This window comes from Myotis yumanensis, unplaced genomic scaffold (genome assembly GCF_028538775.1).
Source record: "Myotis yumanensis isolate MYYU_CA2020_CCGP unplaced genomic scaffold, mMyoYum1.0.hap1 SCAF_16, whole genome shotgun sequence".
NCBI classification, from domain to species: Eukaryota; Metazoa; Chordata; class Mammalia; order Chiroptera; family Vespertilionidae; genus Myotis; species Myotis yumanensis.
Genome location: NW_027223767.1, coordinates 31,719,954 through 31,747,840, shown reverse-complemented (window position 1 = coordinate 31,747,840; position 27,887 = coordinate 31,719,954). Strand labels below are relative to the sequence as shown.

At 62.0% G+C, this 27,887-nt stretch overlaps 2 protein-coding genes across 4 annotated transcripts in view; both read right to left on the bottom strand.

The window, feature by feature from the left end:
- Positions 1-579: 579 nt before the first annotated feature.
- On the bottom strand, positions 580-8,968 carry TBX2 (T-box transcription factor 2). The gene is made up of 7 exons (XM_070394367.1): positions 8,290-8,968; positions 6,955-7,222; positions 5,863-6,009; positions 4,633-4,709; positions 4,373-4,536; positions 3,323-3,948; positions 580-1,173 (listed from the first exon to the last, which is right to left on the bottom strand). The coding sequence occupies exons 1-7, from the start codon at positions 8,682-8,684 to the stop codon at positions 724-726; spliced, it is 2,127 nt and encodes a 708-aa protein (XP_070250468.1). The 5' UTR covers positions 8,685-8,968; the 3' UTR covers positions 580-723.
- A 6,886-nt stretch (positions 8,969-15,854) lies between these two features.
- BCAS3 (BCAS3 microtubule associated cell migration factor) overlaps positions 15,855-27,887 on the bottom strand; it is a 470,653-nt gene continuing 458,620 nt past the window's right edge. The window contains exons 25-27 of one of the 3 annotated variants that reach the window (XM_070394365.1): positions 27,517-27,582; positions 19,687-19,777; positions 16,516-16,646 (exon numbers count right to left, since the gene is read on the bottom strand). In XM_070394365.1, the coding sequence (XP_070250466.1) occupies positions 16,610-16,646; positions 19,687-19,777; positions 27,517-27,582 (194 nt within the window). In that variant the 3' untranslated portion in view covers positions 16,516-16,609. Of the gene's footprint in view, positions 16,647-19,686; positions 19,778-27,516; positions 27,583-27,887 lie in introns of all 3 variants that reach the window. The other 2 variants (XM_070394364.1, XM_070394366.1) reach the window with 2 other exon arrangements.

Below are 27,887 nucleotides of genomic sequence, written 5' to 3'. Positions count from 1 at the left end.
AATTAAATGCTATGAGTTCATCTCTACATAGTATGTACACAGCAATGTACACCTTTGAATAAATTAATACCAATTTGCATATTCTGGGAATCTTAAAGCATATTTACACAAATTACCATTTATTTCATAAATATCTTTTTTTTCCCCTGGGGACTCAAGGCAGAGTGCCACTCCCTCCGCTGGCCCTGGGTGGCAGGGGCTCCTGGCTCTTGGGGGAAGGGGTGCAAGGACGAAAAGGAACGGCCCCTCCCAGCTCCCGTCTACACTGCCTTCCGTCTTCACGGGCCCAGCACCCCGCAGCCCAGATTCGAAAGCGGTCGGGGCAGGAGGCCAGGCCTCCGGGACTCCTTCGTAAGCTCCCACCCTCACCCCTGCACCCTCTGGCTCCTGAAGAGGCCGCTGGGCTGGGGGTGAGGTCTCCCCACCGCGCAGGAGGACCCGGACAATGGCCCCGAAGATGCCACCTTGACACTGGAGGGGACCTGGACCGAGTCCAGGGCTCCACGGCGCCTGCGATCCCGGAGCGGGGCTCCCTGCGAGGGCCAGGGACGCGACCCAGTCCCCGCTGGCTGGGGGGGGGGGGGGGGGGGGGCTCTATTCCGGCTGCTGCAGCCGCGTTGGCTCCTTTCTTTTAATAAATACCCATTCTGTGCCGCGCAGGTCCCCAGCAGCAGGAGCAGGCAGCCCGGGAGGCCAGCGTGGCGGTGGAGCGGCTGGGCGCCGTCACTTGGGCGACTCCCTGCCGGGGGAGAGGGCGCGCTGGCTCTCCAGCCCACTCACCAGTCTCTGGATGCTCTGCAGTTCACTGGCCGCCTCTTTGGCGGAGCCGCTGGGCGACAGGGCGCCGCGGGGCGGGGCCCCCACTTTGCGGAGAGCCAGCTCCGGCAGCGGGCTGGGCTCCCGGCTGCCGCCCGTCGCCTTGGAGCCCTCCGCCGCCAGCCCAGCGGCCAGGAGACTCGTGCTGGGCGGGATGGTGACCGGGATCTGGTAGGGGCTGAAGCGCAGGCGGGGCCGGGCACTGCCCAGAAAGGGGCTCCTGGAGAGGGAACCAGCGGCGGCAGCGGCAGCGGCGGCAGCGCTGGTGGCCGGTAGAGCGGAGGCGGCGGCCGCGGCGGCGGCCATGTAGGTGTAGGGGTAGGGGAAGAGGCCTCCGAAAGTGGGCATTGGGATTCCCTGGAAGAAAAGGAACAACACAGAGGTTAGGCATCCCGCCTGAGGTGTCTGAGGGTGAGCTGGGTGCTGGGGGCGGTGCTCCAACGAGGACTCCTTCCCCACTGTTTCAGGACTAGAAGGCCGGAGCTCACATAACTATACCCCCAAGCAGCAGTCAGGCATGAGCCTAGGCCCATGGCCAAACCCAGTTAGAAGGGGAGCTCACTTCAAGTTGACACAAAGGCCTAGCGCCACCTGTGCCAGTCAGCGTAAGGGAAGGACATTCCAGGCCGCCGCACTGGCCTAGGCAAAGGCCGAGAGGGAGGAAACAGGGCAGGCGTGGGTCCAGGTGGCAAGCAGGCGGCTGTGGCTGTCTTGGGAAGTTCTGCTCACTTGGAACAGTGTCCTCCCCAGCCCTGCTCTCTTGCAGGTGCCCCAGAGGGTGGAGGAAGCACAGGCATGGGGGGAGGAGCTCTGTAAGTCTCCCTCTGCCTGCCCACCTGCTCAGAGGTCTCCGCCTGGGCCCGGAGGAGGGTACAGGTGCCAATCAGTTTATAAACTGGCCTGAATATTCCATAAAGAACTCCTGGCGGCACCTCAGTGGCAGCTGAGGAAGGAATGCAGTCTTTGCCTGTGGAAAGCACAGTAGCCAGGAAACCTTGGATAAACACCACCTGAGTCCACGAGGCCCGACTTTTGGATTATGTGACCTTTGAAATAATGGCTCCCTCCCCAGAGTCTGTGGGTACAGGGAGGAGGGCAGGGAGCGGACTCGGACTGTGCTGGGCTGCTAGGGAGACGCAGGCCTGGCTCAGGCGGGAAGAAAAAAAGAAGTAGCTTAGTCAGAAATGAAAAAATATCCTTCCTAGAAGGTCAAGCCCTACTGGGCACTCAGACCTGGCATTCCAAATTGGGAGGGGGGAGGTTGGCATCAGCTCTCCTCACTTGGCTCTACCTGATGGCCAGGGGTGGGCTACCCTGGTTCGGGTACTTAACTCCTAGCCCTGTACCAAGGGATGCCTCCTGAGTGCTGGGTACTCTCGCCCCGGCCTTGCACCTGTTGACCAGGCTGTGTGTAGAAGCCGTGACTTCCCCAGGACCTCTATGATGCCCATGCTTGTCACCAGAAATTGTCTGGGGAGGACGAATTCACATACATGCAGAATCAAGGGTTCAGATCCCACCTCCAGGCCCTGAACTCTATTTTCCAGATGCTTCCTTGCCAGCTCAGAGCCCCAGGTATGTGATGTTAGTGCCTCAAGCACTCCCCCGCCCCATTAAGCTGTTTAAAACCTATTTCAGCATCTCCTCCCCCACTTTAAAAATATTTGCTTCTGAACCAAAGGAGCCTTCTCAGACCCGAACTCCTATTTTCCTTCCCGTTAGATATGATCTCAAGGGTTCAATTTGCCAGAAACCTCAGAGGGGGAGAAAATGAATGAAGAGAATCCAAATCTTTCCACAGGGAATATTCCATCCAAGCAACCAAAGAGGCCGCACTCCTCATCGGATCTCCTTATTTTGCTGTTGGCCACAGTTTAATAAACTCTCCCCTGGGAGCTCAGAATTTCAACCTGGGCCTGGGGAACCGAGCTCCTCTTCCCCGAGATGTGTGGCTGGGGGAGTTCGGAGACCCAAGATGGGATCAGGAACAGCCCTGTCCTTGGTCAGGTCAGAGGAGGCCTGGAAAACACACCTGGAGGTGGGTCGTTTGGTGGTCAATTGTCCAGAAAATATTGGACAGTATTTTCCTACTTGCTTTGTCCAGCCACCTTGGCCTTTCAGGGACTGACAGGGAGCTAAGGGCCTTTGTTCCCAAGGAAAATGTCCAGAGGCCAGGAAAGTGGACTTCCCAAAAGCCAGGGGCAGCCCCAGTCTGTCAGAACAGGAAGAATCGAATGGGTGCTTCATTTTATTGTTATTATAGGGAAGGAAACGGGCCCAGAGAGGGTCCGGGACTTGCCCAAGGTCACACAGGAGTCGGAGGAGCACCCTGGCCAGACCCTGGACCTATATCTCAGTATCCCTGAACTAGGTGTCCTAGAGAGTGTATATCAGGTCTTCCCAGGAGTCCTTGCCCACCACAGCACCCTCAAGCCCTGTGCCCACCCCAGCCACCCACATTGCTTCTCCTCCCTCCATTGCGATGCCACCAGATCACAGGCCTTACCTGAGATGCCAGCATGTGCTGGGAGAGGTGGAATGGGAAGGGTGCGGCGGTGCTTGCTGCACTAACCGTGGGGCCCAGCCCGCTTGCGTCCAGCCCGGTGGTGGCCCCTGGCCCGCCATTGCCACCGCCTGCCACTGAGGCCAGCAGGTGACCCATGCCCATGGCGGAGAAGGCTCCAGGGCCCATGGCGAACTGTCCCGGGTGCAGAAAGAGCGGCTGGCCGGCCCCAAGTGGCCCAAAAAACTGCTGCCCGTGCAGATGGCCGGAGAAAGCCAGTCCCGGGAGGTGGCCGGTGCCCAGGGGGGACGCACTGTCTGTCTGTACCACCAGTGGTGCCAGGCTGGGCTCCTTGCCCTCACCCGCCTCCTTGCGCCCCTCGTCCTTCCTCCTGGCTTCTGCCCGCTCCTTCTCTAGGCTCCGCAGACCAAACGGGCTGTCCCCGCCACTCTCCGCCGGCTCCTTGCCCCTCTCTGGGCTGCGCCGCTCCCGGCTGCGCTCAGGTTCCGTCAAACGAGGGGGGCTGCTGCCGTCCAGGGCCGGGCTGCGGCCCAGCGCAGGTCCCCCGCGCTCCTCGCTCAGCCTCTCGGGTTCTGGGTCGCTGTCTGCGGCGAAGGACTTGTCCTCGGCTGCAGGGGACAGAGGACACGCGGGGTCACAGGGGCCCAGGAACAGACAAAGTGGAGGGCTCTCCCGCGCCTGGGCGGGTCCCAGAGACTTGGAAAGCCGGCTGTCTGGGAGAGCAAGTGGACGGCTTCTAGACCCTCGTCGGGCAAGGGGCAGGGGCAGGTCACCTAATCCAGGACCCCGTGCACAGGGGAGGAACTGAGCCTGTAGTTCCCTTTACTGCCAGAGTCACGGCGCTGGGAACCTAGGCGGAGTCCAGTGGGATCTGGGGCTACAGGGACCGTTCTCCTGGGGGCGTCCACACCCCAGACGCTTCCCTGGGCCTAAGGCTACCCTGACTGGGCGCAAAGAGCCAGCCTGCGCTCTGAGGAAACCCTCCCTGCCCCCTGCCCCCACCTCCGGTCGGCTCTACCGCCCGACCCTCACCTCGGGTCCGGTGCAGGCGGAGGGGACTAGGGGCCGCCCCCGGGGACGGCGGCGGTTCCCGTGCGGGGGGAGGGTCGCAGGACGAGGCGTCGGACTCGGCGCCGTCGCGCTCGGGCTTGCAGTGCTCTTCGTACAAGCGCAACGAGGGCAGCGTCAGCTGCTTCCTGGGATGGGCAGAGGGAGCGGGTCAGAAGGAGCGCACCCACCCCACGTCCTGCTCCTGCGGCACCCACCGCGGACGGGTCCCACGCACCCCTCACCTTTTCTCCCTCCTGCCGTTCCCGGTGTCCCGGAAGCCCTTGGCAAACGGGTTGTTGTCGATCTTCAGCTGTGTGATCTGCGGGGACCGAGAGGGCGGTGCCAGGTCAGGCCGAAGCTCTTGCAGTCTGGCCTGGGGCGCCCGGAGGGCAGCGGCTCACAGCGGAGCCGGGGAGTGTCCACTTGATACCCTCCCGCCCGGGACGTGCAGTCCTGAGCCCAGAGGCGAGGTGTGGCTGGCAGGCGGGCCTCTCAGAAAGCGACAGGGTCTCTCCTCCTCCAAAGTATTCGAGGTAGAATCGCTCAACTTGCACACACAGGCCCAGAGCCGTGCGCACAGAGCGGAATGTGTCCCGGCACGCCGACGGGCATGCAGGCCCCGGCACGCACACGCCCGCACCTGAGCAGGCCCGCAGGCCGCGGAGCACGCTGGCCGTAGGTCCATAAAAAACAAGTCACACTCCTGGCCCCGCACATGCAAGCGCACACAGACACAGCAAGTGCCAGCAGAGCAAACAAGGAAACGCGCCCACACGCCCCAAATGGTGCACGCATGCCTGAGCGTTCACATCGGTTCACAGGTTCACAAAGACAGGAGGACAGTCAGGACACTCGGACACTCTTGTTCACCGGAGAGTTAGACACACAGAACGGACCTAACGGGGTGGTGCTTTGCCCCTTTAGAAAGAGGGTATAGAAAGGCAGAAACCCCGGGGGGAGGAGGGCCTTTGGCTGGAGGGAAAAGTCTCTAAGCACCTCCCAAGTGGTCCGGGGCCTGGACTGGCCCCAAGGTGGTGGCTTTGGGGGCTGTCACCTGTCCCGATCTCTGGCTGCCCCCGGAGAGTGAAAACTGTGCCCCAGGTTCTTAGCCTTGAGAGCGCCTGGGCACATTGCCTAGGGCCGCTCTCTCTTCATTTAAATTCCCATCCCGGAGCCAAGAAAAAAACGAATGAAATGTAAAATTGTCAGCGGGGCCCAGTCTGCTAATTGCTAAGTAAACATCCCCACCCCAGAGAGCGCCCAGCTGTTGCGCGCCCCAGGGAGCCTGTACCTACGTGCTGTGGACTCGGGAGGGAGCCTGGGGGGTTTCGGTGGGCACTGCGCTCACAGACCACAGACTTGGCGCTGGGGAGGGGGCTGGGAGGGAGCGAGGCGGGTGCGGGGGATGTAAGTGGAGTGTTGGAGCCTGTGTGGGGCCTTGGGTGCAGGGGCTGCCCGCCGCCCGCCCGCACCTTGTCGTTCTGGTAGGCAGTGACGGCGATGAAGTCGGTCTCAGGGAACACGTAGGTGCGGAAGGTGCTGTAGGGCAGCTTCAGGATGTCGTTGGCTCTCACGATGTGGAAGCGCGGCTGGTACTTGTGCATGGAGTTCAGGATGGTCTGCGGGGAGGGTGCGGGTCAGCCGGCGGCCCCCAGCCTTCCGCGGAGCATTTCCACGCTCTGGGGACCCCCTCCCCCTTTAAAGTTCTGTCTCTCACGCGGTTCTGCTCTCCCTACTCCCCCCTCACCTCCCTTTGCTATCTTCTCCTGTGTTTCCCCCCCTGCTCTTTTTTCTCGTTTATAATTCTTTTCAGTCTATTTTCCTTATCACAGTTTCTCTCTCTTTCTCTCTCCATTTGAAAATATTTACCCGAGGTGAAAACAGAAATGAAACAGCGTAAAAACCCTCCACAACGCCATTCTTAACCCCTCTTCCTAGGCTCATTGCTAAGCCCTAGAAAACCCACGGAGAGAAGACTGGGAACGTCGAGGCCTCACCAGCTGCCCTAACTACGAATAGGCAGTCCCCTTGCCCCATGAACTCCCTCTCCCATTAGCCGCTGGGCTCAGGCGGAAGCAGAGAGAACCTCCAGACTCCCTCCTCCCGGTCTGCATCCGACAGTGGGAGAGGGAAGGGGGTCTCAGGGAGGGCATGGAAGGCGCTGATTTAACTGTTAAATCTCCTAGTTTGGGCGAGGAAAGGTGAAAAAAAGCTGAGGTCATGGCAGGTCTTCCAAGCTCAACACCTAAAGACCAGCGGCTGCGGAACCGCACCTGCATCCCACTGGCCTCCAGGAAGGGCTTTTGGAAGGCCTGACCCAAGCCCAGATTGTGAGCAGCCTGGAACTTACCCGCCCCCAACCTGCCGTTCCCCAGGCTCACGGAGCGGAGCCTCTGGGCCCAGGCCCAGCCGGCAGAAACCACAGGGCAAGAGACCTGCAGGGGCACCCCGGGATTCTGCCTGCGCTCCCCTCTGGGGAAGGTGCCTGCCTCTCGCTGGAACCCTGGGCTGCAGTGCTAGGTGCGGTCTCCAGACCCCCATCCCCAAGCCTGCCCCACACTCACGAAGCCGTGTTTGTCGGAGATGTTGTTCGTCAGCTTCAGCTTGTGAAAGGCCACGGGCTTGGCCATCCACTGCTCCCCTGTGGCCGGGCTGTCCGGGTGGATGTACATGCGTTTGGGCATCTCCGGGTCGGCCTTGCCGGCCACCATCCAGCGCGAGTTATGGAATTTGTACCGGCAATCGTCCGCGGCCACGATGTCCATCAGCAGGATGTACTTGGCCTTCTTGTCCAGGCCGCTGACGCGCACCTTGAAGGGAGGGAACATCCGCCTGCGAGGAAGGGAAAGGGGAAGACGCCGTGGGCCCCAGCTCTGTGTCCCTGGACTCACACACTGCGGCCTGGAGCCCCGCATCTGGGTTTCCCTCCGGTCGCTGTTCTGCCCCCTGACTGCTGCCTGGGAGACCCCACCTGTGGTTGTTACCCGTGGAAAATCCCATTTCTTGTTAGACCCTAGGCTTGGGTCTGGGAACACTCTTTCACCCTCATCTGAGAGGAAAGCCCATGTCCAGGCAAGAAATCCAGACCCTCTGAAAACACAGCCGCTTCTCCCGCTTCTCCCTGGAGTCGTTCAGGGGGTGCCCACTTGGGACAGAAGCTCCCAGGAATGCATCCAGAGGGTGTTTGTCTGGGGAACTGGGTTTCAGTGCCCAACAAGGACCCTGACCCTGAAGTCCCAGGAAAGAGGGCAGCCTGCGGCCTGGGCTGTGGCTGAGTGGAAGGGCGGAGGGGTTGGGGACTGCAGCTCCCTTTCGGCTTGAAGGCCTGGGGCCGTGTGTGTCCACAGCTCCTGGCTCCTAGGCCCCGAGGAGGCTCCGGGCCGGGTCAGGGCTGCCTGCGGCCGGGCTGGCTCCGCGGTCGCTGTCGGGACCCGAGCGGTCGGGTCGGGAGGAACCAGCGGGCCAGCCTGGGTCTAGCCGGGTGCGGGTGCCATGCTGGGCGCCAGGGTCGGAAGAAAGTCCGGGAGACGCCGGTTCTCCCCGAGCTCCAAGCCAGACCGGGAGGCAGGAGAGCAAGGCCGCGGGGCTAAGTTGCAGCCGAGACCTCCGAGACCCGCCGGGGCCGAGCCGCGGGCCTCCTCCGCCGTGGGACGCAGAAGGGTTGGAACTATTCTTTAGGAGCACGTTTTCGTTTTACTTCATTCGGGAGAGTTTGATGTTTTAGTTCTTAAAATACCGCTCGGTGCCAAATGAGAAAAGTCACTTGGTTGTCTGTGGAGCTCCGCGTGGCGCCGGCCGGAGCCGGGAGCGCCGGGCGGCAGGCTCGGCGCAGGCGGGTGCTGTCGGGTCCCCCAGCCCGCCCGCCCGCCCGCGCGCCCCCGGCCAGCGGGCCGCCCTACCTCCCGGACTTGGTGATGACCATCTCGGTGCCCAGCTTGTGGAACTGGTCCCACAGCTCTTTGGCTTCCAGCGTCACCTTGGGGTCGTCCTCCACCTCGTCCTCGGGCTCCAGGCTCTTAAGCGAGCGTAGATGCGCGGCGGGCGGGTGCGGGCCGAGTGCCGAGACGTGCAGCCCCGCCTCGGCCGCCGCTGCCGCTGCCGCCGCCGCCGCCGCCGCCCCCGCCAGGCCCGGGTCGGGCAGAGGCTTGGCCAGCGCGCCGGGCGGCAGTGCGAGCGCGGGGAAGAAGGAGGGCTGCGCTGCCGCCAGGAAGGCGGACATGGGGAAGTCGGCCGGCCGTGGCGCGTGGAACGGATGGTAAGCCATGGCGCTGGCCGCCAGCGCCGGCTCTCTCATCGGGACATCCGGCCCAGGCGCCGGGGGGCCGGGGCCGGGGGCGCGGGGCTCGGACCCCCGGCCCGGGCGGCGGCGCGCGAGTTGGAAGGGCGACCGGGGTGGCGAGCGCGGCGGCGGCTCCTCCCGCTCCCCGTCCGGCGCACAGCGAGGGGCGCGGGGCTCTGAGCGCGGGGGTGGCGGGGGCTCTGCGCGGGGCTGGGCTGGGCTGGCCCGCTCCGGCGCCGGTGACCACGCGCGACTGGTTAGATCTTGTCGTGATCTCTGGGAAACTGTGACTATCTCACATGTCCTGCCCTGCTCGGATCCCCTGCGCTAACGAGCCAGGCCCCCCTTGATTGCTGATTTTACGCTTTTTGGACCAATTGTGGGTCTCCGGGGGCGGGGTTTTGACAGCTCAGGCCAAGCTCCGGCCGGGAGGGGGGGGCCGGGGAGAAGGTGTCGGAAGCCTCAGCAGTAAGAAAACATGTCAACAGAATAAAATATTAACCAATGACGGGCCAGCGGGCCCTGAGACCCCTCCCCCTGCCCCGGCCCCCACCCCGCGCCCGAGCCCGAGGCCGCCCGCGCCCGTACTGGGAGCGCGGCTGGCGGATCCGACCCGCCTCACGGGCTTGAGACGAGGGGCGCCCAGGTCTCAGGGCCCTGAGAAAGGACCCCCAGCCGCTCGTCGGCCCCAAGTGCAAAGCATTGACATGGCCCCGAGAGGAGAGGGGGCGCCCTCCGCCTGCGTGCGGCTGCCTGGACGCTCTGGCCCGCTCCACAGCTTGGCCTCCGACCCCGCTCCCGGCAGCGGCGCCGCCCGGGGCCCCTGCACTCCGGAGGGAGGCTGCGGGTGCTGGAAAGAGAGGCCGGTGGGCGGGCGAGGTCCCGGAGTGGAACCCAAGTGGCGGGAGCCGGTGAGTGGAGCGGTGGCAGAGCTGGTGGGGCCGGCGTGGGCGGGAGCGGGACGCGCGGCCTTGCCTTCCGGAAACGCGGGGACCCCTTAGCCCGCGCCTCCCGTCGCTGGAGGACTCAGGAGGAACTTGGAGTTTGGGCCAGCCCTGAACTTAGCAGGTCTGCGTCCCGACCCAGCCCTGGGCCCTCCGAGGGCGGCCGTTCTCGGGGCCAGGAAGGGAGCGCACCTTTCGCCCAGCACAAGGCGGCCAATCCCGGCCCCCGATTCTTGACCCGCAACCCAACTCATTTTCGCCGCATCCGGTACTGGAGACAAAAGTCTCCCTCATCCTCAACACAGGCATCCTCCCTCCACTGTCCGCCACTTTCCCCGAGTCCAGGCGTGCGGAGCAGTGGGTCCGAATGTTGGCGCGCACCTGTGGTGGATCACTCCCCTCCGGGTGGCTGAACGCACGTGTTCAACCACAGGTGCGCGCCAACAGTCCGGTTTTCCCTCAGCCCCCGTGTTCCCCCACCCCGCGATGCGTGTGTGTGTGTGTGTGTTCGTGTGTTACGCCCTGTGTGATGGTGCCCTCTGTGCGCAGCGGGAGCAGCACCTTGAGGCGCGCTGCTAGAGAGTGAAGCGGCCACACACCTGCCTGGAATCACGCCTGGGCGCCGACACTCAGACTGATTCCCGGTAAGGACGAGACGGACACCTGCCCGCACAACCAATGCAAGTGCGGGTGAGTGCGGCGGGCACAGGCCCAGTGCCCGCATGGTGGGCGTGTACAGCCCACACCCAGCAGCGTCCAGGCAGCCTGGCCCGTCATCTGCGGCGCACACCCAGTCTCAGTGCACCTGGCTGGCTGCTGCGCACTCGGATCTGGGATGGAAAGCCCGCTCACCCTTAGCATTTTGGGTTCAGGACCGCCGGAGCTGTTGGACCTCCGCGACCGTTTTTCTCTTTTCCCAGCCGGCCCTGGTGCTCTCGGAACTCCCCTACTCAGCATTCAAAGGGGCGCCGCTCTCACACCCCTCATTTAGATCCTCTTTTCTGCCCAGAACGAATCTTCGACTCCGCGCTGTGCAGTCTACGCAGCCGGGGCAGGATCCGTTGCAGCTTTGAACAGGGAAAGCCCTGCCGGGTCCATCTTAGGCAGGATGTGGCCCCTCGGGCGGGGATGTGTGTGCACAGGATTTCGCCATCCGCGAGGTGACAAATAGTAGCCAAGGCAGCGGAGCTTGGCCGGGAACCCAGGGACGGGCCTGGAAATCCGTGAATCCATTTGCAAAGTCGTGTATGTGCAAGTACGTTCGTACTTGTAAGATGTGTGTACACCTAGCTGTGTGCAGTGTGGGTATTTCCCTGGGGAAGGTCCGTAGCTGGTCCAGGGTTCAAGGCCCAGAGAGTTTGGCCTGGATTATTTGCCCAAGAGACCCGGTGGCGACAGTGCAGCGGCTGCATTTGGGGACCATGCCCCCACCTGGCCACAGGAACTGGACCACGGACCAGTCCTCCGGCGGCCGCAGGCTTTTTCTGGGCCCTGGCTCCGCAGTCTGTCCTGTCCTGTCGTCTGTCCTGTCCCACCCTCCCACCACGAACCCGAGGTTTTGCGACAGCCACTCTCAAGAGTCTGAATCTACATCCTCCTCTCCTCGCCAAACTCCAGCGAGGACTGTCCTTGGCGCCTCGAAAAGCCGCGCTGGGGAGGCTCCGGCGGCCCCGTGCGTGCGGCGCTGTGCGGCGCCCCCTCCCGCTCGGCCCCTCCCCCACCTGGGTCTACCCCTCTTCTCCGCCCAGGGAACTGGAGCCTCTGGGGGGTCCCCAGGGCTGAGAGTGCGTGTCTCTTTAAGAGGCCCCGGGGGGCGCCTTGCGAGCCGCCCAGGGCTGGAGGGGGAGGGCACGGGCGGGGGCGGCTGGCGCCAGGCGGCCCAGGCTCCACAACAAAGCTCCGGCCCCTGTCACTTCGCATCGGCCGGGCCCCGCAGACGGGCGGGGGACGCGCGCGCTCAGCAGCCCCTCCCTCTCCCAAGTCCTCGGGGCCGGCGTCGGGCGGGCGCGGGCTCCCGGCCTGGGTCCCTGCGCGCGCTCCGTGCGCCCTGCGCTCCCGCAATAAGGAAACCCTCAAGGACCGCCTGGGCAGGCTGGTGCCGCGGTCCCGAGCCCGGCTGGGCTTCCCGCCAGTCCTGGGCCCCTTCACCTTCTGTGAGGTCAAGGGCCACTGCTAGGACCTGCCCCAAAGACCCAGTCGCCGCCTGTGTCTTAAGCTGTGCGACTGGGCGTGGATCTGCGAGCCCTGCCTGGATGGCTTGGGGGTGTCTGGTGGGGAGGAGCGGGGACCGGCGTCGGGGCTGGTGTGAGGTGGTGTGAGTGCGCAGTCGTGTAGGACTGTGCCCAGGCCGGGCTTGGGTGGTGGGGGTGGCCCCTGCGTGTCAGCACAGGGGAGTGCTGTCTGGGTCTCAGCGGGTTGTGAGTGTTTGGCTGTGGGCGGACACACAGAGTTGCTTCCCATCCCCGGTTTCGAGGCCGGACCCGCGCCTCCCCGAGCCTTGGCGCCAGCCAGCCCCGTTTAGCGCCCGGCCTGGCTCCCCCGCGGTCCTGGGTCTGGCTGGGGTGGGGGCCGAGGCCTCCTTGACCCCGGCCCGCAGCGGCCCGGCCTGTCCCGTCCACTTAGACAAATTGCAGCTGACAGGCGCGTAGTCTCCCTGGAGTCGCCGCCCGCCCGTCGCCTCCCTCCCGACCCAATTACCCGGTGCAGGGTTGGGCCAAGTGGCTGGGATGGGGGGAGGGGGGAGGGAGGAGGAGAGCGGGAGGCGCGACCTCTTCCCAGGTTAGTGCGTGGGCAGCCGCGGCCTGCGTGGGCCAGGACCCGATCGTCCAGGCGGAGGTGAAGGCGAGGCCCCGCCCGTCCCAGGACAGGACAGATCTGGTCCTCGAGGGGTGTCGCTCTGCACCTGAGCTGGCCACCAAGAACATGTCCCCGCGGCACTTTGGGGATCTGAAGCCTCGGAGTGTGGGGATCCCCTACCCCTGGGAGCTCCAGACCATTCTCTGCTGTGGGGTTGAGGCCCGTGGGTCCCAGATGTCGGGAGTCGGCAACAGTGAGGTGCGCCTCTGTGAAGCTGCACGTGCGTGGAAGTGCAAGTGCGTGAGGTCACGGGTCTGGGTGTCCGGGACCGCGGCAGCGTGAGCAGGCCATGCTGCTTCGTGCCTGGAGAAAGGGGGCGCAGCGCAGGGAGGACCCCAGGACCAGCCCACCTGCCTGGAGAGAGGGCGGGCTGGTCTGCGCTGCGGGCTCCTCACCAGGCTCTTGATTCGCTTTTGGAAATGCTTTCGCTGGGAGCTGGGGGCCCGGATTCCCTGGGCAGCGCACCGCAATGTTGGCTCCCGCTGAAGAGCTACCTGGCCTGTCCCTCCCATCGGCCTCCGGGACCTCGAAACACCCTTTATCCTTTTTGACCCACAGTTTCCTCTTTGCCTGCTTTGGCCTCGTTGCTCCTATCAGCAGGGCATGCTCCCCTCCCTCCCCCTCCTTCACAGGTGAAAACCCTGAAGCCCAGCGGAGCAGTAATATACCTGAGGCCACACAGCTACCAGTGGGCAGAGACCCTGGGAGCTTAAAGGAGAGTGAGGTTGGCCCCAGCCCGTTTGGCTCGGTGGATAGAGCCCGCGGACTGAAGGGTCCTGCGTTTGATTCCCTTCCAGGGCATCTACCTAGATTGCAGGCTCAATCCCAGGCCCTGGTGGTGGTGGTGGGGCCCTACGGGAGGCAGCCAATCCATGCGGTTCTCTGTCTCTCCCCTTCCCTTCCACTCCCTCTAAAAAATCAATGGAAATACCCTCAAGTGAGGATTAACCGCAACAACAAGCCAGGCTGGAATTCACTTCCTAGGTGCTGGTATCACTGCTGTCCCGGTAGCTACTCCTGCTCACACAGGAAGGCAGTACTGAGGCTCCAGGGCGCCACCCTCAGGCTGGGTTCTTGCTTTAAAGACCAGACATACAAGAATGCTCTCCCCTTTGCCCTGGAGTTTCCAGCTCTAAATCGGCAGGAAGGAGGCTGCCTTCCCTGTCACACAGGGACAAAGAGCAGCTTCAAAGTCAGTCAGGGGCCCTGGCCCCAGCCCAGGTGGCTCGGTTGGTTGGAGCACCCTCCTGCACACCGAAAGGCTGGTTTAGGTTTAGGAGCGGAGGGAGGGGGCTTGTACACGAGGCAGCTGATGTTTCCCTCCTCTCTCCAAAATCAATAAACATAGCCTTGGCCGAGGAGCTGGAAGCTCTTGGGGCTAGGGGATGGGGGTGATTAGACTCAGAGTCTTGGATCTTGTCGGGGCACAGGTCAGCTCAGAATGGGGCCCTCACGTGAGGCACAAGGAGCAGATGGGCACCAGCAGGTTAGCTGTGTGACTTGGTGACCTTGGGCAAGCCCTGGCCTTCTCTGGGGCTTAGGCTTCTTTGCAAAATGAGGACCAAATTGTGCTCTTTTAGGTACCTTCTAGTTAGAGAGTCTCTGAGCTGTGAAAATCAGAAAAGTCGGCACCGAGAAGCCATTTCCAGTCCCAGACAGCAGCTGCCTGCCTGCCTCCACTTGCTTCCTGGGGAGCTGGCAGTCGTGTTTGACAGATCGCGCGTGTGCACCCCACGTTGCCTCGGGACCCCTGGCTCTTTCTCAGATCAATCCCAGACAGTGCCCTCTCTCCTTGAGCTGCCCCCCAGCTCCCACCAGCCTCCTCAAAGGCCAGGAAGGTATTTTTCCCTCCATCACACTGAGAGAACGTCCATAGTAATTTGTCCGTTGAGCAGGTAGTGCTGTGAGAATCAGGGAGGTCACGTGGCTTCCTCAAGGTCATGGGGTCAGGCCACAATTAGATGCATGTTCTGATTGCCTCCTAGGTAATGCCACCTGGAGGTCTGCTGGGGCAGAGGCAGAGATTGCCTTAGGTGTTCTCTCCAGAGACGAGAGGCTGCTGTTCCATGGCCAGTGGGCAGTAAGGTCCCCCACCCTGGAGCCCAGCTCTCACTTCCAGCTGATTACAGGCTGTGGCAGGGTCCATAACCTCCCCAATTAGTCAGGGGCCAGGCCCAAGGCCTCTCTGATAACCTGAGCTCCAGTGGCAGCCGCCATGGGGCCAGCTTATCTGGCCTCTCTTATCCTCCCCCTCTCCCCACATACTCAAAGAGTTGCCCTGGCTGTGAGCAGATGAATAACCAGATTGTCCTGCAAGCTCAGCCGGCAAGTCCAGCCCTACACCCACCACTTTCCCTGACTGGAGGAGGGAGGAGGCCACAGCTGTTTTGCACCCCGTGGAGGGAAAGGGCTGAGCCAGGGAGGACTCCTGACTCCAAGTTCCCTGCAGGGTTGGAGAGAGCCCCTGGCTCTCCATCTTGGCCTCATCCAATTGCCATAGGGTGGGTTCTCAGGGGCTCACCCTCCCTAGAGCTTCGGATTCCCTCCTCCCCTCCCCCCCCCCCCCCCCCAGGGCCCAGGGATAGAATGCACAGGTAGCCTCATGGCAGCCCTCCCCCCACCCCCTTTTAGCTGAAACACTGCTCTGGCTCTGGGTGGAGGTTGTGCCCGACACATCAATGTCTCAAATGGGGAAAAGCTGCTGCTCCTCCGGCAGCCCCCGCCGGCTGTGTCCAGGCCTCCTGACCTGCCTGCATGCTTCCCTCTGCCATGTGATTTCTCACCCTGCAGGTTCCCAGGCAGAAGGGACTGGCTCCAGCCACCCTATCTATGTAGGGCCAAGTACTCAGCTTCCAGAACCTAGTGTGATTCAGGTCCCCCTTCTCCTAACATGCCCAACTGATCTCTTCTTGGGTGCTAGGGTTGGAGAGGGCGCCTGTGAAGGGGGCAGGGGCTCCAGGAGTTGGATGGGAAGTCCTGGTTGTGGCTATTACGTTAAACTTCACCCCAAACCACACCTGCTCATTAGGTTTCATTCGATCCTCCCAGGCCTCTCTGGGGTCTAGCGAAGTGGGGACTAGGGCTAGTATTATCCTTTCTGCTCAGCACCCCTTTTGCTCCCCCTGCTCCTGCCACAGACAGGGAGTGTCAGGCCTTTGATGGCCCCAGAACTCACTGGCTCTGCTAACAGGAAGGAAGGTTGGAGAATGGATTTAAATCAGGCCCCACCCAAATTCCAAGGCAAACATTCTCCTCCCTATTCCCTCGATGACTCCCCCTCAGTTGCACATGTCAGGCCGGGGGTGTTGGGAGCAGGGACACAGGGTCAGGCCCGGGACTCCGCTCGGCGCTTGGCGAGGACCCTGCCCCCAGCAGCTCGGTGGACACCAGTTGCAGCATGATTTATTGGAAAGACGTGCACTTTTGACAGGGTCTCAGGAACCACCGTTTCCTTCACCGAACAGTTCAGGACCAGTGTAAAAGGGCTTATAGACAAGAAAGACAAATCCTTCCCATGAGCCAAAGGGAAGAGGAGGAGGGCTTCTCCTTCCTTTCTCCTCCCATAATACTCTGGGCCTCCATTCACCCCATTCCAGAGGGAAGTTGACCAAGGGAAGCTGGGCAGTGTGAGCCATAGCCAGGAGCGGGCTGGGGCTGGCGGTCAGGGTCGAAATGCCTGGCCAGGCCGTCCATCCTCTCCCCACCCAGCCCCCCTCCCCCCCAGCCCCCCGGTTAGAAAATACAAAAGCGGATCCAATGCCGGACATCATGTGCAAACAGGAGGGGGCGGCGCTTCTGCAGTCTCTTTCGGCCACAGCCCTGCTGACGGGGTCAGAGGGCACCGAGGTGCTTTGGATAGGGGTCTCTTCTCCATCGGGCAGGGGGGCGGGGAGGGGGCTGTTGTCACTAAGCTTGGGGAAGGTGGTTGTGAAAGAGGATCAGAGACTGAAGGGGAGAGTCCAAGGGGGGGGCTTCTTCTTCCTCCAGCAGGTGAGTGGGCCGGCCAGTCGGAAGCAGGTAGCTGGTACCTAGGAGAAGCTGGTGGGGAAGAGGCTGAGGGGCTGGCTCTCATTGGTGGGCAGCGGAGATCGGTAGCCATCAAAGTTTCTTGGGATGCTGCCGCTGGTAGAACCTGAGCTGTTACTCAGAGTCTCGATGCTTCCCTCTCGCTGAAGTTCTGCAAGACAAGGAGAGGGCCAGGCCCGGTCAGTGCGGTCTGGGGATGGGGATGGGGATGGGGTCGGGCTCACTCTGGGCTGGGCTGCTTGTCTGGAGGCGCCCAGCTGGGTCCATTTCCATCCTTCTGCAGGGGATCCCCGCATGCTCCCCAGATGGACAGGTGGCTCAGCTCCCTTGGCTGGTGGGTTCCGGTTGTTCCCTTGTGGGACCCCTTTAGGCCAGAAGTATGACCACCCTGACGATCGGTCTGGACCACACCGCGGACGTGTGCCCACGCCGGCACACACACTCATGCACAGCCTGCATGCTCCCTGACTCCAAGACTGGCTCCTGTCCTGGATCTACAGGTCAGGCAGGAGGGGAGAAGCCAGGACAGGAGGACTGCGGCTTCCCCGCCTGGTCTGTCCCTACCTCTCCTCCCCTGCCCAGAGCTCCCACCCTGGCTCAGCCACTAGCTCATTCATTCTCGCCCACGCAATCTGCCTGCTGGCCAGGCCCTGGTTCGTCTTTGGCAGGAGGGAATGCCTGGTTTGAGAGGGGCCTGGTCCAGTGGAGAAAGGATTTCTTCCTTCTTCTTAGCCCCCAGGTCTCCTGAGTCTCCCTGCCCAATGTCCATGCTCAGAGTCGACCTGGGAGGCAGGGTGGCCCCGCCTGGCACAGTCATGCTGCCATCTTGCAGCTGATCCCACCTCATCAGCAGTGGGCACCTTACTGCCCAACCATCTCCTGACCCAAGACCGGTACCAGGGTCATGGGCTGTGAACAGACTTCCTTGGGTGCTGAGTGTGAGGAAAGAGGAGTTGCTGGGTGGCTTTTTGAAAGTGGCCAGTTCCTATCCCCTTCCAGTCCCTCAGTGGGCTCTGAGATGTGGTCACACACATCCCTGGTTGGACTCTGAGAGCTGTGTGACCTGTGACCTTTCCTTCTCCAAGGGACACCTGTCTTGGACTGAGGGAGCCTCGGGAGCTCAGGACTGCAACACAGTCATTTGAAACAGCAAGGTATGTTCGACTGTCCCACTTGTCCCTGCTGGCGTGAGACCTTTATCTCCGCCTGCGCCCGCTCCCAGCCCCCCGCCGCCACACACATGCAGCACAGCTGGCTTTGGTTAGGAATGGGTCATGGCCTTTACTCCTGGGCTGGCCATTACCAGCCATCCAGGAACTAACCACTGATCCCCACTCGCTGCAGGCTACCCCGAAAGCACTGAGGCTGCTCAGTAGCAGCAGCCGCAGGGTGGGGTGGGGGAGTCTGTGTGCCCTCCTTCAGAGCAGGCACCTGGGCCCAGGTGTGAGGGGCCTTCAGGTTGCACCAGCCACATCTGGAAGGGTGTGGCCGGACACCAGACCCTCTCAGCAGACGGGGGCGTGAGAGGAGGGGAGTGTGGGTACAGGCAGTGGGCCTGACGCTGGTCCCTGATCTCCAAGAGACACTGGCTGCCCTGGAGGGCCCACTCCTGGGATAAGGAAGAGCTATCCAGACCTGGACGGAAAACATGGTCACTCTGTGGGCTCTCTTCTTCCTTGCCCCTTCTTCGGTCTCACCCTCATTGGGGAGTACAGGTCATTGTGCCAAGAGAGGGTGAGGACGGGAAGGCAGAGAATAGACCCTGGGGCTTCTATATGGAAGCTCTGGACTCCAAGAAAGCGCACTCCATCCCCTGCTTTCCCACAAGCAAGCGGAGGAGGAGCTTGGGAGAGATCTCTGAGGCCCCCATTTGATTCCAGAGGCCCTTGCCCTCTTGCACAGCCATCCCGGCACTAGGGGGCGCTGACAGCAGGGCCAGGAGGGCAGGAGAGAGCACCGGCAGTCAGTAGCAAGAAAAGCAGGGGCTTCCTTAGGGTCTGGACACCAGGCCCAAGGAAGAAAGCCCCAGATGAAGGAGCAGGAAAGGCCACAAGGACGGGGAAGGCGGGCCCCTTTCCAGAGCTGGGGGACAGGCCCCACGCTCTCGATGCGAAGTGCTGACACCTCTGCACTGCCAGGAAGCCGAGGAGCCGGAGCCCGGGCCCAAGCGCGGCACCCCCACGGCCCCTTGGCACAGGCCCACAGCACCCCCACCTGCAGCCTCGGGGACCCCACCGCGCGAGTCCCAGCAGACGCACCTTGTCCCGCTGTGTGACAGTGCAGGGGCAGTGCTCCTGGAGCCCAGGTGTAGCCGAGCTGCCTGGCTCAGGTGGTCTCTTCGCCAGTTAGGCCTGGGCACGATGGGAGTGGGCAGGCTTCTCCCTCGCCCCTCCTCTCCATCCCCACTGCCAGTGCCTGGTGAGGCCTGCACTTCCCACCTGGATACCTTCCCCTTTGACCGCCTGACCTCTAGACCCCCTCTCCAAGCCGCCAACACACCAAAGCCAGAGTCTGCCTACAGCACAAACCTCATCTTGCTCTTCCTCTGCTTAGAAACCTTCGACCCCTAACGGTGCCCAGGATAAGGCCTAAACTCCGCAGCACTATAGGTGGCCTTCCATGGCCTGCCCCAGACCTCACCTCACTAATGGTACTAAATTGAGGAAATGAAGGAATGAACTTGAGAAGTTCTTAGAGCTCTCCAGGCTCCCTCAGCCCCCAGACCACCCGCTCATCCTCCAAAGCTGAGCACAGTGTCCACTGCCCTGTGAGCCCGTCCTGCTGCCCTGGCACAGCTGGCCAGGCCGCGCTGCACTGCGCACATCTGCTCAGGTGTGTCCCCATCCAGGTGGCGAGCCCCCGGGGCCTGTGCTGTGCCTTATCTCTGTATCCCTTGTGCCAACCACCGGGCCTAGAAAATAGCTGGTGTGCAGCAGGCATTTCTGGGGTGAATGAGTGATGTGGTAAGGGGAGAGGGCTTTTCAGCGTGAACTGTTAGTGAAAGAACCAGGGTCTGGCTGGGTTTGGCCGGTCCTGGCCTCTTTCCGACATGCCGCCTTTAACCCCCAACACAGAGCAGTGAGCGTGTGTGGGAGTGGAGGAGGGGTGCACACACGCCCTCCCCGCCCCCTCGAGTCACCCCGGCCGCCCAGCCCTAGCAGCAAGCGGCAAATGGAAACGCGTGGCCTTACCTTCCTCCATCCCGAACACATGCTTTGTTACTGTTGGGTTGCTCACGGACGCTGGGCTGTTGGCATTGTTTTTTTTTTCCTTTTTTTTTCCCTTGTGAAAAGAAAAGCATTGAGGAATCTTTTTGGGGAAAGATATGGACAACGATCAAGAAGTACACGGTCTCTGCAAGCAGGTGAGAGGGTGTTCGGAGGTGCGGACGGAGGTGTGGGTGTCACGCCGGGAGGAGGGTAAGCTGCGGCGGATCCTGCAGCCGAGGAGGACGGTGACATGCATGTGTCGGGGGCTGGGGACCAATCAGACGGGGTCTCGGGGATGGAACTGTTGTGACAGAGCCAAGACTCCCTTCAGCGTGGGAGTCGGGAGAGGAGCCGCACACGGAGCACGAGGAGCCGCTGTGGGGAGGGGGAGGGCCCTGGCCCATGCAGTGCCGGACAGATGGCGCCCCATGCAGGTGGGCTGCCAGGAGAGGGAGAGGAGACAGGCCGCAGGGTTTTCAGAGAGGACTTCCAACGTGTTGACTCAGTGGCCCAGCTTCGACCGCACGCCCCGCCCCCCGCCCCCCTCTGCCCCCCACCCCCCCTCACTCCCAAGATCCCCAGGTCAGGCAGCTGTCCTGCAGCTGAGCTGGGCTTGTGGAGAAAGCCCACCAGAAACCTGCCAGGGCTCTGCAGGAGCGAGCCGGGCTCTGGGGGGAACTAAGGGAGCCTCCCCGAACCCGTCCCCGCATAGTGGAAGCTCTGAAAGAGGCTGCTCTGCAGGCCCCGAAGCAAGTCTGGGACGAGGAGCAGCTCCGAGGTATGTGGCTGACCGCCGACAGAGATCATCTTACTGTGGCCGCACGTCCTCCAGGAGCTCTGGGCACCTGGGAGGTGGGTGCTGTCTCCCCATCTTGCAGACGGCAACTCTAAGCAAGAGTAGGAAGTCACCTCTGGGTGCGCAATCCCATGAGAGAGAACTGCAGATTCCGGGATGGAGATGCGACCGTCCCGGCATCACTCAGACTGGCTCCCCATGCCACGGCTGGCTGTGCCCACCCATTCCCCGCTGGCTCTTATTGGCAATGGGCCTGCTATGCCACGGGCCAGGATGGGCCAGCCGCAGGGATAGGGGGAGAGTGGAAGGAGCACCTGTCAAGGAGGAGCCTTGGTGCTCATGAAATAAGCAGAGGAACGAGAAAACTCGATCCTCATGCTGCCCACAGGCAGAGCCTGGCCAAGCTCAGAGGTGTCAGAGAGGGCGCTGACCTCGTTAGGGAGAAGCAGCCCTGGTGACTGGGGCGCAGACACCAAGGCTGACCCAGGGAGGAGGAGCTCTCAGTCTGGCGGAGGACGTGGGAGCACAAGGTCACCCCACTCCTGGGCTGGGCTGCTCCCTGACCATCACTCCTCTCCCTGCACCGCCAGCGACACTGCGGCCCCTTTGCTAAGGCAGGAGCAACAGAACCGGCTCCCGGGGTGCTGGTGGGCAGTGCTGGTCCCCGTCTGCTTCCCTTGAGGTTCTCCCTGGGGTTGTCCTCTCCCCTGGGCACAGACCCTGCCCTCCCTCGAGGCCACCCTCTACCTGCAAGGCAAGGACTTCTGGGAACAGACTGAATGGAGGCCTCTTCATGAGTCAGTCACCTCATAAGCACCACCGTCTCGGTTCCCCAGTTCCCTGGGGGCGGGGGGGGGGCGCTGGGACACAGGGCCTATTGAGCCTGGCAGAGAGCTGGGTGCCCCAGTGGGCAGGACACCCCAGGGGAGGCTCAGAAGTGAAGTTGGACTTTGGGCTTGACCTCCAGGCCAGAGGGCAGTGGGGACAGATGGCCAGAGACCCGGAGGTCAGCCCCTCTGGCTTCTGGTGGTCGGGGGCCTGGTGGAGGCCTGTTTCTGGGACCTGGCGGGGTCCGTGAGGGCAATGCTGTGTGTGTGTTCGGGAAGAGGGTCCCTGGGCCGCCCGGCTCAGCCCAGGCCGCCCTGGCACTTCCCTCTCCACCTACTGCCGGCCCCAGCCAGCCTGCTCTGTGCACTTAGAGCCTCCCCGTGTTGCTCATTAACGGGATTAGCAGAGCACTTTTATTGGGCCCTGGCGGCAGCCACACACCCCAGTCCCCAGCTAACCACCCAAGTGGCCTGGCGGGAGTTAGACTTCGGGGCCAGTCTTACCCTGCACCCACAGCCTGCCCACTTTTGGCAGCGCGAAGGGAGTATGCCGCCTCGCCAAGGGCCTGAGCAGGGGGGAGGGGTGGGGGCGGCCCCGGTTGGGGGGGGCAGTTTAGCAAAGGGGATAAAAGCACAAGCTCCGCCCCTGCCGCCCGGGAGAGGTGCAGCAAGTCCCCCCACATCTCTGTGCCTCAGTTTCCCACACGTGAGGACACCCAGGTCTGTTTTCTCGAGCGGCGGCAAGACGCAAATGAAATAACGCATGCAGACCGCACCCCGAAGCACAGCTTCCAGCCAGCGAACGTGAGTTCTAGGCCTGTTGCGATTGTAGCAGTGATTGCGGTGACCCAGGGGACCCCAGGGTCCCCCTCCCCCTTCCGCCCCAGCAGGTGTCTCTGCCATCCAGCCCCCCACCAGCCTGCCCTCCACTGGACCTTGCGAAAGATTCCTTTTAATCAAGAAATGGCCCTCGGAGGAAGATGGCAGATATGTGTTTATAGCTTTGTTTCCCTCCTTGCCTTTCTGTAAACACCCTGTTCCAAGCTGGAGAATAAATTTCCAACCCTGTTGACGTGCATCGATTTTTCCCTCCGGCGTCCACCTCCTAGTCTTCCCCCGTCGGCAGAGTCTGTGGTTAAACCCCTGGCTTGGGCCGGGCTCAGTGGTACCCCAGGGGAGCGGGTGTCCCCGGGGCCCAGAGCAGCCAGCTGAACTGCTCCGTGTTGCCCAGTGTCTGGCTCAGGGAAGGTTTGCACACAGAAACAGTTCCAATCCCCTTCTGCTGTGAGGCTTCTTGGCCAGGGAGTGGGGTGGGGTGAGGGCGGGGAGGTTAGGGATTTTCAGCATCTTCCCTGGCTGGGCTCTATGGGAAGGAGACCAGGGGATCACAGGACTGCTGCAAGCTCAGCAAATGGATCCAGATGGGGTCTGCCCCAAGCAAGGACTGGTCTGCTAGGGGCCTGCCAACAGGGCCTGGGACCCGCTGTGCAAACGGGGGCTTGCGGAGAGAAGCCGAGGCGGCCGGGCCGGCCTGGATGCATCCTGCCGGGCTCAGCGAAACAGGCAGCTTCCTGGTGCCGATCCTGGAAAGATGGCCCAGGGGCCAACGAGGAGGTGAACACAGTCCTGGCCTGGGGACTGCCACTCCCTCCTAGTGTGGCTGAGGGAGGCAGAGGTGGGTGCAGGGAGACAGAAGGAGTTGGCTGAGAATGCTTCTAGAAACCCTGACAGCCCTCTCAGAGGCCACACTCTGGGTGGGAGCCAACTTCAGCCCCAGGGCCCTTTTCAGGAGGTTAAAAGGGCAGCAGTTAAAGGAGGCAGCCTGTGGGGAGGCCTTGCTCTTCACTCAGACACCCCCACCCCACCCCTCTCCACGCTCCCCCTGCAGGGTCACCTCTGGCTGCACTGAGGGCTCGGAGGATGGGGGCTGGTCCTCCAAGGACCTCCTGTCCCTGCAGCAGGGGCTCCTGCCCGCTTCCCAGGCAGGCTTGGGGGATGCAGGAGGGCAGATTCCTGAAGCTGAGGGGCCGAGGATGAAGAGGCTCCTCCGCATTCAGATAACAGGGATCCCCTGTGGGGCTGGTGGGACCTGGGAGTAGATGAGAAGCAGGGCCACTCTGGCCTGGTTATCTCTGGGCTTAACACCTCTGTCTGAGCACAGAGCCCAGGCCGGCCGACGCCACCCCGCTTCTCCCCGCACGCAGCCTGGCCCCAGTGCCGCAGGCACGCCCCTTCCTGCCGGCCGAGCCTCTTTCGACCCACAGGGCTCCCACAAACATGCTTTCTTTCCTCGTTGCCCAGCTCTTGTTCCTGACCCCACAGGCACGGAGACCCAGAATGTCACAGAATGAAGCCAAGACCACACGGCCTGCCCTGGCCCCCACCTGTCTTCCACTGGACCTGGCTCTCTGTGTGTGTGTGTGTGTGTGTGTGTGTGTGTGTTGGGGGTAGGAGCAGAGCAACTCACAGTCCAGCTCAATTCCTGCGTAGCCTTTGACCAACTGACAGGCAATGCCCACAGGTAGGGCATCAGTGAGAGGGGACACTGGCCTGGTCAGGAGCTGCAGCCGTTTCCCAGGTCCCTCCTACAACAGCTACGAAGTGACACCCGTCCCCGGCAGGGAAAGATTCGCACAGAAATGCTGCCACCCCCACTCCCAGGAGACCCACGTTACTCAGGTCCTCCCCAGTCCTGGCTTCAAAGGAGAAGGGACAGGATCACCCACCGGACAGCCTGGACCAGCACCCTGTGCAGTGACCTCTCGGGGCCCCTCTCTCAGGATGACTCCGTGTCCTGACCAAGACAGAGTGTGCCCTGTCACAGCACATTACGTGCGGGAGAGCAGAGGCTGCGCAGGCCTGGCTGGCGTTTCCCTGGGTTTGAGGCATTTGATAAGTCTGGCTGAAGCCATGCTTAAGAGCAGCCAGATCAGTGGTTCTCAACCTTCTGGCCCTTTAAATACAGTTCCTCCCGTTGTGACCCAACCATAACATTATTTTCGTTGCTACTTCATAACTGTAATGTTGCTACTGTTATGAATCGTAATGTAAATATCTGATAGCAGGATGGTCTTAGGCGACCCCTGTGAAAGGGTTGTTTGACCGCCAAAGGGGTCGCGACCCACAGGTTGAGAACCGCTGAGCTAGGTGCAGGAGCAGCCAGAAGGGGAAGGGCCTTGGCGGGAGGCAGGGGATTCACTGGCGCCCCCGTTGGGCGCAGACAAGCGGTGCTGAATGACCTGGGTCTGTCACTTCACTTCTCATCTGCTTCCTCATTGGTCAGGCGGGAGGGCGCGGGGGTGGGTGTGGGAGGGGGGGCAGCCTGGCAGCCTCGTGGGGTGTGTGGGGCTCTGGGGAGAAGATGTGAAGGGGCTTTAGGAAGCAGAACACGCAGGGCACACGTGTAGAGACCACTCTGGCGGGCGGGGCGTCCTGGTTACAAGGTGAGCTTTGCCATCTCTGGTGTGTCGGCAGCTGAGGCCCCACCCAGGAGGCCTGAATGCCCTTCCCAGCTCCAGGTCCTTGGCACCACACGCCCCTCTGAGGCAGATGCAAGGCTGGGCAGCCTGGCACTGTGTTTGGTGAGAGAACATGCCCGGCCAGGTGCTGCGGCATGACCTCTGTGTGTGTGTCTGCATGTGGGCGGGGTGGGTCCAGCGAGGCCCCACCAACATGCCCACTCAGCATGGCTAAGAAGAGACAGGGCTTGGAAACTGTCCCGTGGAACCAGGTGTCTGGCGGCTGGCCCTGCCCCTCCCATTTCCCAAGTCCGGCCTCGAAGCTCCTCCGACGACCCCACCCAGCTCCCAGGTGGGTCCTGCCGAGCTGCCTGAGGGCTGCGAGGCTGCGAGACGGCACAGGGGCCTGCAGACCGCAGGAGACGCTGCGCCCCACGGGCCAGCGCACATCTGGTTCTCATTCGAATGTCCGAACGTAATTACATTCTCTGCGACGCGGCGGAAGAGTTTGGTAAGATGTGGCTTTCCCCACTTTCCATCAAGGTTAAGGAATCAAAGCCTCTCATTCCACCAGCCTCCCTGTCACCGCTCTGTCCTCCTCGGCAAAGGCCACGGCCGCACTCTGCTCTGTTTTCTAGAGCTGATGGCCGGGCCCAGGGGAGACGCAGTCCCACTGTCCCACTGACCCACCCGAGAGGATTGACAGCTGAGGCCACCACTGCAGGCTCACCACGGAGCAAGTTCGTGCACTGGAGACAGCGGCTGCATGGGCTCCCCTTGGTGACACCCCAGTGTCCTCCTCCCACTGCCTGGATAGAGGCACCGAGCACACCCCGCCAAGATGCCCTGTTGTCCTTCCTCACAATAGGAAGCACGTGGTTCTAATTCTGGAGTCTCTGCAGCCCCTTCTGAGAAATGCAGCTTCCCACAGTCAGGGCAGGGCGAGCACCGCCCCCCAACCTCTGCCATCTCACCTTGCAGCTCCCCCCCCACCCCCACCACCCCTGTTGGGCTCTGAACCAGGGACCGGGCAGCAGGGGCCACGGGGCAGTCCCGGCAGGAGGCGGCCGGAGCCCCGCTCAACAGAACGGCCCCTGGACAGGCTGCTCTTTGCAGCTCCCACTCCCGGCTGAGTATCTTGTTTACGGCTTCTTTTTACTCCAGGATTTATGACTTTCATAGTAATGGGTTCCATTCTACTTCCTCTATGCCTACTTTTCTAATTACTGTAGTACAGGCTTTATGAGAGTTTCTTAATAAGTCGGGGTATTTTTCCTTTGGAAACAAACTGTCCTGCGAGTTAATGACTTAGAGTGGGTGTGGATGCTACCCAGAGACAAATGGGGGCTGGGGAGGGATAGCCAGGGTGGGGGTAGAGGAGAATCTTCTAGCCTAAACAGAGCTCTGTGGGGGTCCCTTTAAGAAGCCAGGCCAGCTCCAGTGCAGCGCCCCCCCCCCCCCCCCCCCCCCCCCCCCGTGCTGCTCACGGCCTCCCTCCCACAGAACCAGGGCCGAGAGCAGGCACACACACAGTAGGTGTGAACCCACCAGCTCTGACATCGCCGATCCTACTCTCCGCAGAAAGCACTTGGTGCATTTGGTTCCAAAGGGCAGACGTTAGCTTAGTTGTGGATTTGATTTTCTGGTGGCATTAGTGCCAGGCCCACGCGTGTGGTACGTTCATACCAGTAAAGCAGGTTTTAAGGAAACAAACCCAGTTCCTGGTCCAGTTATCCTAGGCCAAGCCTAGCAAAGAGAATGGTGTGGTGGTGGTGGTGGGGGGGGGGGGGGGGGGGCGCGGTTTGAGCGGGGGAGGTCTCTGTTGCCCACGTTGGGGTCCCAGCCTGTGCCCTCGAACCCATGTTCTGTGCTGGGCAGAGAAGCACAGGCCCCAGTTAATGGCCGTGGTGCCGCCTGCCCGGTGAGCACGCGGGCGGATGCCGGCGGAGCCTTTGTGCTCCCGGGCAGACTGGCTGCTGGTGCCGGGGCCCTATTCATTATTCAGCTCCACTCGCTCCGAGCGCCCTTCCATTTGCTCCTCCAGGAGGAATAACAAATCTAGAAATGCAATTCCACTTTGGTGTATTAAGATATTGATTCGCCTGCCGAGTGGAAGTGCATTTGCTCCGCAGCCCTCCCGCGGGCAGGAAGGGGTTAACCAAATGTTTATCACAAGGCTGGCTTCAGAGTTGAAAGTAATGTGATCAGTAATGAATTTTGTGTTACATTAGGTTGTATAAATGGACAGACAAGCGCAGACAACAAGTGGCCAGGAGTCGGGGCTAATCTAATGATGTAAAAATAGAGACAGCACCAATTATACGAGGGGCCAGCTCCAGGCTCCTGCAGGGACTGCAAATGAATAGGTACAAATCAAATTACTCACTAATAGACGCACTACAAGAGGGGCAGTCAATGGTAAATGCATTAGAGCCCAGTGACCTCTCTGCTCTGCACAGCAGAATCCGAAAATTTGACTTCCATCTCAAAAGTGGGGGGCAGGGAGCGAGATCCTCAAAGCAACTCTTGTTGGGTGAGGCCCAGCGACGCTTCCCATCCCACGCCCGTCAGCCCCATCGCCGGACGGTGTCTCCTGCCTGAGCTGACCTCTCGCCCTCATGCCAAGGCCTCCTGCAGCCCGAGCACCGGGGGACGGGGAGGCACCTCTCCAGGGACAGAAGGAACAGCGGGACGAAGGCTTGCACGTGGGCAAAGACAGGAAGTTACATACCAACACACTTCACAGCCATGTGCCTCTCAGGGGTGCTGGTTTTTACTGCTACATCAAGGGCTGTGTCTGTATTGGAAATAAAATATTTCTTTAAATATCGGACCTTGAAGAGAGCAGCAAGCGCCGAGACCGAAGTGGGGAGGGGAGGGAACATCAGAATCTGGCTTGACCACTGAGAGCTTGGCAGGGGGTGTTCGTGGTCTGTCCCAAGGAACAGTGCATGGAGGGGTCCACATATTCTCACCGGGTTCAACTGCTGTCATCCCTCCCTCTCCTCCTCCTCCCACGCCTGCCGCCCGAGTGCCCACAATCCCGCCTGCCGCACAGGGCGGGGAGCAGTGAGGATGTGGAGGCAGAGCCAGCATCTTGGG